Source organism: Bacillus rossius, chromosome 14 (assembly GCF_032445375.1).
Source record: "Bacillus rossius redtenbacheri isolate Brsri chromosome 14, Brsri_v3, whole genome shotgun sequence".
NCBI lineage: Eukaryota > Metazoa > Arthropoda > Insecta > Phasmatodea > Bacillidae > Bacillus > Bacillus rossius.
In genome coordinates this window covers 30,192,826-30,205,031 of record NC_086341.1, presented here as the reverse complement: position 1 = coordinate 30,205,031, position 12,206 = coordinate 30,192,826, and the positions used below count along the sequence as shown (strand labels likewise).

The window sequence follows — 12,206 nt, the reverse complement described above, 5'->3', positions numbered from 1 at the left end:
CAACAAACCGTGTATCACAATTCGAAATATGTTAAAATTTTGAATTAACACAAACAGGTTGTAGAAATAAACTTTAAACAGTATCACAGTTTAAAACAAATTCTGACAAATTTAAAACTTTGGGTGCTCAATATAACGTGAAGCTAAAATATGAACTGTTCTTAAAGCGAAGTTTCGAACGTTAACTCAATATAAAAGTGGTTCGGTTACATGAATAATGAAATTAATGTAATAAAACTTACAGTTCTGCTTTAAATGTTTACCCATATTTTTCCAAAATAGTATATAGTTTTCACATGTTGATAATTGGTAACTGTCATTTTATAGCATATTGCCACTTCATTAAACCGTGCCAAATCTACCCGATTAAAAATTACATAAGATCATATTTTCCTGTTGGAAAGATAATATAAAAATCTAAAAATACATATATAAATTTATTTTTCAAAGTGCTAACTTATGTTCTGACCTTACCTATAATGTACCCATATTTCAAATTGTGCATTGACATGCTGTTTTTGAAACCTTCCACAATTATATCTGCTTCCATCGCTGTTGGTGTTTTTAACCAGTTTTTATAACAAATATGTTCATGTGATGGTTCGTTCTTAGTGGAAGATCGAGCGCATATGCAACAGTAGGAATTTCTAGTGCTTGCAAATAATACTTTTCTACTGCGCGCTCCAATAATACAAGCCTGTAAATAAGTACAAAGTAAGTTTTGACAACAAATGAAATGTTCGCTTAAACACACGCACATTCTCATACACACATATTCAAATGTAATTGTGTATTACTATTTACTCACCATTCCAGACAAGGCCCTGTAACTAGTTCCAAATTCCAAACGATCTTTTGCACCAAGTTCCATCAGTTATTATTTTAATAATGGGTGTGCCATTTTCGTCAACAGTACCTCCAGATATGGCCAAATAATATTCTTCCTTTCCTGCAGCTTCCATTTCCTCCCAAGCGGCATTGTTTATCACCGATGACAAACTCCTTTGGTGCCTCTGGAAAGTCTCTTTGGCCATGCATGGAATTTCTAATGTTGATGTTATGTCCCTCATTTGTGCATAACCTTGTCCCGTTATCAGTATGCCGGTAGTTCAAGCATCATTAATATTCATCTGAAATTGTTTTCATGGGTTCTCTGTATTTAGTGTTTCAACTGTTCCACACATTGAACACCGAAAGTAAAAAAATGCTCTGCATTCTTCGTCTTGCTTCTTTAAAGAATTCCATGTTGCTGAAAGAGCAGTTGGCATATTTTTGAAATTTGCGAAAACAGGCCTTTCACATCGAATATCCTGCGACCATGTAGTTCAGGTTCTAATATATCCATTGAGTCATTGGCTGTGCAATCAGGTTCCCCAGTCCCTATCTCCACTTCTTCTGAAACACCTCTATAGGGAGCCGAATCTTTATTTGGTGTTGGTGGTAATGATGTAATATCATTTGAAAATTCTGATCGCGAATTTAAGTCTGTTATTTCAGATGAACAAGAAGTTTCGGCAAATAATTCTATCAATTTTGTTGTCCCATGAGCACTTCTTTGTGGCGTAGAAAACCATTTAGAGCAGCCCACCCCATCTGCAGGTTTTGGACTTGCGGAATATATTGAAACAACGGGAATATCATGAGACCTAAAACAGAATATTTTTACATAGGTATAATATAAATATTTACATCATAATGTGTATTTCTATAAAACTAGCTGTACAAGAAATGAAAATTTAAAATTTAAATATGATTTAAGCTACAGTGAAAATATCTTTCACCTGGTTACTAAAAACAATGTTACTCGAAACGATGTAAATGAAGTATCTTGTAACTTTGAGTGAAAGGTATACGAGTCGTGTATTCGCTAGATTATACAGGACTTTAGCACAATGGGACGTGCTGTATGCTATGTGCGTTGTACACTGTGTAGTTAGTTTTTTTGTTCACCTTACCTTTCTCTCCCCCCCCCCCCAATACACCCGATAAAATACCGAAGGGAAGGGCTGAAATGTTTGCTTTTTTATTTATTAGTATGTTTTAATGATGTTTACATATATTGTGTATTTATGTCTGCAGTTGGTTAGAATTAGTCTTGCCTGTGGAGATTTTCGCTACTAAAAGTTTATTCGTTTTTAAATTGTATTTGTTATTTTTTTTGTGGTAATGGTCAGTGTCACGAAGGTATTATATTAGTAAATGATGGCATGCCTATGGAGGGTGGAGCATTAAATAATGTTTTTATTCTTAGGATTGTGAAGATAAAAGTAACACATGCTGAGCTCATCAGAAAAGTATTCACAGCTTCCCCTGTAAATAAATAAGGCAACTGTTAATTGTATACTGTTAAAATCATCTCCTTTCTTGTCGTCGTAACACTATCGCGCTATAGCCTTCTTCCCTCGCCTTGGATCATGTGGAATTTTCATGGCAGTGAAATCAGCTGCAGTACTGAGCCTACACTGACAGGGCAGACCGTTCCTCCGTCAGACGAACCCCACCGGAGCTCGCGCACACAAACAACCCAGATCGCGAAGGGAAATAAAGAGGACGCCAAGAAGGGGCGGAAGCAGAAAAAGCCCCCCACCCCTCACCCAGTAGAGTGAGAGGTAGTTCTCTCGCGCGCTTTGTCTGCGGGTACGGCGGGGTCTGGAGGGCGCCACATGCTGGTCAGCACATTGACACAAAACATGCGATAGGAAATCACAAATTTCTCGAAATTTAATGCTGTGACATGGTGCAAACTATACATGCGATGGATGACAAAAGAATGATACATGTTCCTGCGGTGGATTTCTTTAAAAATATTCAAAACCACGAGTTCTGTCGGCATCTTAAAATACGTTATTTTGCCGTTTTCAGCATGCAATATTATTATGACATATGTATTCTAGATCGATGCAGACACCGCAGGGACATAGAATGTATTTTAATCTCTTTTATTTATATAAAAAAAATTGCGCAGGTCAAACAGTTTCTTCATAAAACGTAAACTGCTGAACGTCTACAACACATTTGATGTAACATGTAGGCGGGCCCCTTAAGTAATGCCATGTTTTTACAGTGTGAGAAGTCACATATCTGTGTTTTATAAATTATTCTGTATATTAATTCTCATATCTTAATATTCTCATTTTGTGGCACATAAAAAAACAACTTACAAATATTCACTCTGGATTTCTAGAGTATGGTGCATCATGGGACGACTCGTAAAATAGTCTAATTTCAAGGGTACCTTCTAGCAAGTTTTTTTTAATGAGGTGGAATGACAAGTGCTATGTTCGCTGGTGATCTAGTGTCATGTCGCCTCTAAAGGCCCAACAAGCACATGATAAAATCTTCACGTCATTAAATTATATTTATCTCCAATCTTTCATTGCAAAATGTATTCACACAAGCATGGCAATAGTTTTAATTAAAATTTGTTATAGATTTAACTCTTAATACTATGATTTTCCTAAAACACGGTTAGGTTTTTTTAGCCAATAGAGAATCCTTGGACGTTGTAGTATGAAATCTTTAAAATACTATATAATAAATTTAAAAATTAGTGTTGTCTAAATCGTCCGAAAATTAATTTCTTATTTTAATGTTCGCATTATGGAGTTTTGCTTAAAAAAAAAACACTTTATACACTTTCTTAAAAGGCAAAAAAATATTTCCTAATATAATTTTGGAATTCCTAGAGTTTTAATTTAAAATACTGTAAAACTTCACTCTACCAACTATTGTGACTTTATTTATTTGCAAGCTACAAAAACAAATAAACAAAAGAATTTTCTAAGTTTATGTCAATTTTAACCAGGCCGCTGTGCTTGTTTTATGCTAGGTTAAGTGCTAATCTCTATAAATAACTATGAGTGAATGTTTAGTGTCGATTGTACGTAGCCTTGAGTATCCAGAATCAGCATGGCTTCGCTTCTACCTCGATGTTTGATTTTTGTTACATAATTTCATACTTTTATGCATAAATATTTATTAAATGTAGCTATAACATTGACGGATGATTTATCTAGGTGTGTAAACACAGAACGATAACTTCCAGTGAATGACCACGCAAGTCAAATAATTGCAAATAGTAAGTGACGTGTCAAACATACCTGGAAAAAAAAATAAAAAAACAGAAAAAATTAATTTGCATTTCTGATAAAAGTAAATAATCCATAAAAATTGCAGTAAAACATAAATACATAACATTAAAATGCGATAGCATAATATTACATGGCAGAAGAATCTGATATTTAAATGCTATTTTTAGAAATATTGCACTTGGGTACTTCGGGCAGTTGTTAAATTGTGCGTGGTCTTCTCAAGTTTTGCAGAAATTAAGGGTTCTAGGCTCATTTTATTTGTTCAACCTAACACTGCACAAATATCCATGACAACCAAACTATGAATTCGTAACTTCGTTAATCAAAATTTTTGCCTAAACCATTTGAGCTATAGTAGGAACTCGTTTCAGAAAAAGTTATTCCTTAACTAAATTTAAATGGAAAATATTTCCTAGTTAAGTATTATTTTTCATTTTTTTATTTTAAGCATATGCCACAATGACGCGGATTCGTAAACAACGGACACGTAACACAAAACCGCAAGATATTTACGTTTCGCTATCCGTCTTCCGATTACACAGTACAAGGAGACGTTTCAAACAGCAACCAGTGGAATCTTGTGGTCACCAAAATCATAATGACATTACCTACGTGTGTTTAGATTTTAGTTTATTATCTCACGTAGTACAATAATACATAATGTGCGGAAATTTGAAGATTTGAGTTCAAGAATATTTAATGAAACTATGAAAAAAATATATATATTAAAAAGTAAATTTAAAGAATGTGGGTGGGTAAGATTACACGTTCTCCAGTATGCAAGTGTGCTGTAATGCAAACATGTAATCGAGATCCCCAATCCTGAGCCACTTCCCCTCTCCATAGAGCACTTCACTCCTAAACGTTGTAATTTTTGTTTACTCTCTGAGTGTTACACTTTCGTTACTCTCTTATGACGACATCGCCTCGATTTTACCTATCGGCTGTTAAGATGTTTCGCTCCAGTAACACGCAAGCAGGCTGATATTCGCTTCCAAGGGTAGGTCAGCTACTTGTCATCGCCGATGTCGTCCGGATGCACAGCATGTGCAGGGCTCGACTAGAAGTGAAAGTGACGCAAGTGGTATCTCCAGACGGCCAAGCGTTTAGGAAATAAATTTTGTGTCGCGGATCGGTAAATACTTAAGTCTTATATGTTAGTGCCATCTCCAAGCATTCTTTACTTTGGCAGTGATAGTTCGGATTCGTAATGCGAGGGTCAAGGGTTCGAGTCCCCATGTGAAAACTTTGTTTACTTTGGCTTATATTCTATTATTACGATACTTAAGGCCAGAAATGTACCGAAATAATGCATGATGTATTATTTTTATTGATATTTTCACAAAATAGATAGGACGTCATAATTTCAACAGGCGTGTAATCATGGGAAATTCGGGATAGCGAATAACTTTCCAAGAAGGAATTGTAATTATTTTCATTTCTAAACAATACATGCATATACTGAAAATCCGGACGAAATCGGTGATGACGAGTAGCTGACTTCCCGTTGTTAGTGTTCCAACTTGTATTCCCAATAATATACTTACGAAGTCGATTTTGGACTTAAGCAACGTATTTTCATTGCAGTTTCACGTCAGCTCATTACGGAATGAGTAAGCAGCGCTGCTGCTACTGCCTCTTATTCCGGCAGGTAATTTTATAGCAAAATATATATTATACATATGTTTGCGATTATAGGAGATTTAGTTTTACTACCATAACAGTACATTTATAGGTAATGTGCAAGTAATGTGTTTTCGAATTAAATACCTATGAATTCAGTTTCTAGTAGTGTCAAGAGGTTTCATAAAAATGTTTGCAATATGCAACTAAAGTATCCACAGCTAAGAGGCCTCGCCAGACCCAAAATGTTCGGTTCCGCCGTATAAGTACAAGTGGAACCAACATGTCATCAAATAGCAATGCAGTTACAACACAGTCTCCTTGATCGTCACACTTTATTTAACGGTATAAAAGTTATAATTGTTTTTCTCTACTTCTCGTTACCGTCTGATGACGTCATCGCTTCTACTTGCCCTACCGGATGTTAAGAAGTTTCTCTTCGAAAGCAAAACACGGATCTCCTTGTTTACAAATATTCTTTATACTTTAATAAATTTAACGTATTTATAAATTAAAGAATCTTGCTACCGCCATGGTCAAATACTCGGTTTCTATTGGTCACACGGAGTAAAGTAATTGGTAGAGATTGGATTTTCCGAGAAAAACTTGTACGCGTCCAGTTCAGCATGCGTTCCATTTTAGACTCCTTTTTCCGTGACCTGTGTATCCAGTTGTCGTAGAACGGGGACGTACAGAGAGACCCAAAACAACCTCTCACATTTTAAAGAATAATAAAACCAAATTATTGCAGAGAGAAACTTGTTTATTCAAAAATGGGTATTACAACAGTTTGTAATGACTATATTTTGAAATTGACTCCTGGTTAGTGTTGTCCATTACGAGAAATAAACATATCAACGCACTGTTTGAAATCCATCATTTTTATTGACATTATATATTTATTTTATTGTTAAAATGTAATCATATTGCCAGTTACGTCATTTACACACATTAGCACAGAATAATTCAACACATAACACAGTACTTGGTTTACTAACTGTTCTCAACACCAATTAATATTTTTAATAAAAAACACTTTTATCTGCATTACTTGCTGTTCTATTCGCCTGTCAAATGTGGGAGATATTGTTTAATCACCCTGTTCTTGTAGCACGTGCCTGTGGCTATGCAGTCGGCCTCACACAGTGTGTTGCGAGTAGTCTTCCCTGCAGGCGTTTCGTGTGGCCCGTCAACTTGTCATTCGACTTAAGGAAAAGTTGGTAAGAAGTGAGCCCGGTAGCCAAGTCAGCACACGGGTGCTACTGAAACATTTTTAAAACCTGCTCTGGATGGCCACTGAGAACCGATGTTTAAAGGCCGACATGGGCAATACAATCCAGCATGTAGTCAATCAAAGACATGTGGAGAGTACGAGACAACACCGGCCTGTGAAATTCTCGTCAGGAAGGCTTGAACGCTAGCCTAATGCTTTAATCACAAAAGCATAATGGGTGTGTAGCTGGAATGTTTGTCAGAACGTTTTTCCGAGTGATGGTTAGTACATTTTTACAGCTTTTATTTACTTAATCATTTATCTGTGAAAGGTTTACAATGTGCTCTCGCCGAGTGTTTTTTTCTCTAGTGAATTTTAAATTAACACTAAAAATATTTCTCTTCAACATGTAGATTAAAAAAATTAATAAAATATTAATGTCATTCGTATATGAAAAGCATACCTAATAGCAAGAAACGTTTTATACATAATTGCTTTTTTATTTGTCTCTGTGGTAACAAAAATATATGCAATACAGCGCAATATTTTCCGGTCGAATCGTGTCTTTAACATTGTAACTCCGGTATTGTATTTACAGAAACTCCGCGCGAGGCCCAAAAATTGCCATTTCGGATTCGTGTTTTTTTTTGCAGTGTATAATACGTATAAGTCAATTGAACTTTGGTTGGGACTTGGTCAACCCCTTTTTTAAGGTAAAATAGTCTTCATTATTCCTAAAAAGTACAATTACGAATCTACACGAACGCGAATATTTTCGGGCGTGTAACTTAAGATCTGTGAATCTTTGGTTACTGAAGGTTAGACGCGCTTAAACTCCACGGTAAGAAAAACCAAGATGACCAACTAATAGTAGGAATAAAACCTTGCTTACATGGCTAAGGATGTGGTGAGAGACACAATCCGTAATAGGTACCTAGCAAAATTCTTCATACCTGAATTTTAAATAACTACTGTTCCTCTTGTGTACTTAAGTGGGAAGAGTGTTTTTTTTTTAATTTTCTATTCCCTGTCAATTTATATACATTCCAAATAATACAATTAGCCAACTAATGTATGATGTAACATTAATGAGTCATAAAGTTGTTTTTATTTAAAGGCAAAAGTCATATTGCTTTATGCTGCAGTAAACAAAGATAAACATAAAAATTTGTTGTATAAATTGCTACAAGAATATATTTCTAATGCCAAATTCATTAGTTCCAAAACGTTTAAAGTAGATGAGCATTTAAAATGACCGTTAATATTTTTAGGTAGGTACATTAGTTATACAACTTTACTTAATGTAACATAAATAGAGCTATTTCGTGTGTGAGTGCTATTTGCTTTTTTATGTCTATGGGCGGTACTTTGGCTTTATTTTTTTAAGTACCTATATAAGAGAGTATAGTTGAAAAAAAATTATTATAAATCTTAAATATGTATGCAAGAATAAGTGAAATAAACTTTTATAAGAGGCTAAACCTTGCCTTAGTAAAATATTTTCGATTTAAGAAAAACAATTTAATTGATTTATATTTTTATTTAACTGTTAAGTTTTCAATCTTTTACAAGAAGCGTGAATACAATCATTGGAAGAATACATTCTGAAGAAGTCTTTGAAATTAAATTTTTAGGAAAATGAAAAGTATAAATTATATTTTGTGTGTGCCATGTACGATAACTATGAATTTTTGCTTATTTTTACTTCTATTTAGAGTATAAAGTGCTAATCTAAGGTACAACCCTTTGATTTTATACATTTTTACAGTTATTAAATTAAGTGGATTAATTAAGGTTTCGTTCATTCTTCGAGTCAAAATACGGCACTGCAGAACAAATTGAATAATGTCTAATTACGGCATTAAATATATTACACTGCATGACATCTAAATAAAACAAATTATGTCAAACAAACAAAATTTATATAAATTTAATTTTTTTGTAATGTATTAAAAATTATAAAATATTCCTCATAAAGGTTACTCTGAATTTGTTTGTTTGTGTCTATAAGACCTCTTCGCAGCATTTTTGCAAGAGAGAAACGCGGCAGACGTTGCGAGTGATGAAACGTTTTCTCGACGTCCTCCCCTAGTCATTCGTTCAGTCAAAGCCTCATTAGCATATCATCGTCAGTCATTATTTCTAAAGCTGCGTTCACAATTTAAAAAAACATACGAGAAAGCAGGCTGAGCACACCACCTGTGCAAAATCGGTTCACAATTGATATGTTACTGTTAATTTCAGCCATAGAAATTTCGCTATGTGTAAGACATATGTTAGTAGTGTTATTAAATAACTACATTACAAATTTGGTTTACCATTTTACACACGAAACACTTTTATTTTCATTTACATTATATGCTAGTGATTTTTATAATAATTTAACTTTAAAGCAGGGATACCAAGCATTGTAATATCTCGACAATTTCTTGTTCGCAATATTATTGATAATTATAAACAGTACTCTAGTCCCATCAAAATTGAATCATACTCCTCTCTCGTTGGCTATTGCGCCATGCGTGCGTAACTTAAATAAAATATATTCGTTTTCCTTATTGCACACGACCTCTCCCCATACACACGACCCTCCTATGCGCTATTATGAATCACGAGGATCACATAGCAGTCAAATCTTGTGCATTCAACTGTGCACCCAGCTTAATGACCATGATGATAACGAGACGTAAAGGTCAATCCATTCCATTATTTTTGTAAGCTCTGTTTATTGTTCTCCTGGGCTGTATGCCAATCCAATGAAACTCTATTTTAAGGGTGTGCACCTAAAATCCTAACTTATTTAGCTTCTATAATTTCGCGTTTTTCGGCGATACTTTTGGTAATTCAATATAAAACTATGGTTGATTATTCATCATTTGTATTAACAATTTATAAATATGTATTTTATAATTATTTACTTAAAAATGTATTTTAACTATTGCAACAACTAAGTATAAGTCATCACGTGGTTTACAGTTTTGATGTAACCATTTGTATGTTCATTTATCATCATAATTTTTATTTTTATGTTATCTCTCAATGATGAATAAATTTGATTTTTTAGAAGGAAGATCTAAAAAAATTATTCCCGTATAATTATATAAAAAACTAAAATTATTTTTTCTACAACGACTACATACAAACGTTTGTTCAGAACTGTGTACCACACGATAACGTGCGGTTTATTTTTTGCTTGAGTATAAAAAAATTTTCAAAATTTCTTCTTTACTAATAATAAAAAACTTGAATTAATTTAAAATCAAAATACACTAAATTATAAAACAGCAGTAATTTAGAATATTCCGTTTTTTTTTTTTTTTTAGTTTTCACTATTATATGATAAACAATAATATCACTGTTTGTTTGCAAGGTTATCTAATTTTTAAACATTTGCACATGTTTAAATAACTGGGAGTCTAATGAACTAAAAAAAAAGGCAAAGAAAATGTGTTTTGCTCCGCACTGTGAGGCTTGTAGTGGGAATCAGAGGGAGTATACACTGACGTGTGCCCGCAGACCCCGGCGGGCGGCAGCTCCGCGAGCAGCAGCGCGCGACATGAGGCCATGTGACCTGCTGCTGCCGCTGCTGCTGCTGCAGTGCCTGGCCGCCGCCGACGAGAGCTGGACCAACTGCCCGCCGGCGTGCCGCTGCCGCTGGGTGTCGGGCCGCAAGGTGGCCGACTGCTCGTCCTCCGGCCTGGCCTCGCTGCCCGGCGGCCTCAGCGGCGAGATACAGGTGTGCGACCTGTCGGGCAACGCCCTCGCCTCGCTGCCCGCCCACGCCTTCCGCGCCGCGGCGCTCGTCAACCTGCACAAGGTGTTCCTCCGCGGCTGCGGCATCCGGCGCGTCGACAAGAGCTCCTTCTCCGGCCTGGAGATCCTCATCGAGCTCGACCTGTCGCGCAACGCCATCCGCGACCTGCACCCGCTCACCTTCAAGGACAACGTGCGCCTCAGGATCCTGCGCGTCGACCACAACCCCCTGGCGCGGCTCGAGGACGGACTGTTCAGCGGCCTGCGCTACCTCCAGGCGGTGGACGCGAGCTCCTGCCAGGTGACGCACGTCGGCCGCAAGGCCTTCGCCGACGTGCCCAAGCTGCACGACCTCAACCTCAGCCGCAACAACCTCACGACGCTGAGGCTCGCGTCGCTGGAGCACGTGCGCTCGCTGGTGGGGCTGGGGCTGGTCGGGAACCCGTGGCGCTGCGACTGCCACCTGCGGCCGTTCCTGGACTGGGCGGTGCGCCGCCGGCTGTACACGGCGCCCACGGCGTGCGCCGAGCCGCCGCGGCTGGCCGGCAGGTTCTGGAGCGACCTGGCCGAGGCGGACCTCGCGTGCCGGCCGCAAGTGCACGTGCCCCGGGTCCTGGTGGACGCCTCCTCGGGGGGCAGCGCCACGCTGGCGTGCCGCGCGCAGGGCAGCCCGCCGCCCGACCTGCACTGGCTCTTCAACTCGCGCCTGCTGGGCAACAACACGCGCCGGCGCAAGTACTCCACGGCCGAGGCGGCCGCGCCGTCGGGCCGCTGGCTCAACCTGACGGTGACGGGCGTGGGCGCCTACGACGCGGGCAACTACACGTGCGCGGCGCGCAGCGCGGGCGGCTCGGACAGCCGCAACGTGACCCTCACGGTGGGCGGGGTGCTGTTCGGCGTGGAGGGCAGCACGATGCGCGCCGGCGCGCTGGGCGAGGGGGCGCGGCCCTGGGTGCTGGTGCTCGCGCTGGGCGCCGGCGCGTCGCTGCTCGCCGCGGGCGTCGCGGCGCTGGTGCTCCGGCTGTGCCGGCGGCCGCAGGCGCAGGCCTCGGGGGCGGCGACCCAGGGGGCGGCGGCCTCGGGGGCCGCGTGTGAGCAGAAGCTGCTGCTGGCCGCCGTCAACCCCATCCAGAAGCCGCCGCGGCGCAGTGACCGCGCTGTCGTCGCGAGCGTGGCCGCTGAGCGGTCCGAGGTCACCTTGAACCTTCTGGACAACGGCGCCGCCTACAGTGAGTGCCCGCCACTCAGCTTACATCGGCCTTGCGTGCATGCTCCCGACACTTGTTGCCAGTAAAAACAGTGGATGTAATGTCAGGGACCCGACGTGTGCAAATTTCACAAAATATCCTCGAAAATTAAAAAAAATTCTGGCATAAACAGTTATTTATCCTTTGAAAAAAAGGAGTTTGATTTTTCATTTCACAAATACATGCCATACATGCAATACGTGCAAAGCAAACGAACCCGTCCCAAATCATTACAATTATAGCTTATGTTTCAGAAAATTTGTGCCAGTGACTGTTTATACA

At 38.9% G+C, this 12,206-nt stretch overlaps 1 protein-coding gene across 1 annotated transcript in view; it reads left to right on the top strand.

Moving 5' to 3' along the window:
* The window catches only part of LOC134539040 (leucine-rich repeat-containing protein 24-like), a 63,012-nt gene that overhangs the window by 27,163 nt on the left and 23,643 nt on the right, over positions 1-12,206 (top strand). Inside the window, exon 2 of the mRNA XM_063380726.1 lies at positions 10,441-11,906. Coding sequence (XP_063236796.1) covers positions 10,481-11,906 — 1,426 coding nt within the window. The 5' untranslated portion in view covers positions 10,441-10,480. The remainder of the gene's footprint in view (positions 1-10,440; positions 11,907-12,206) is intronic.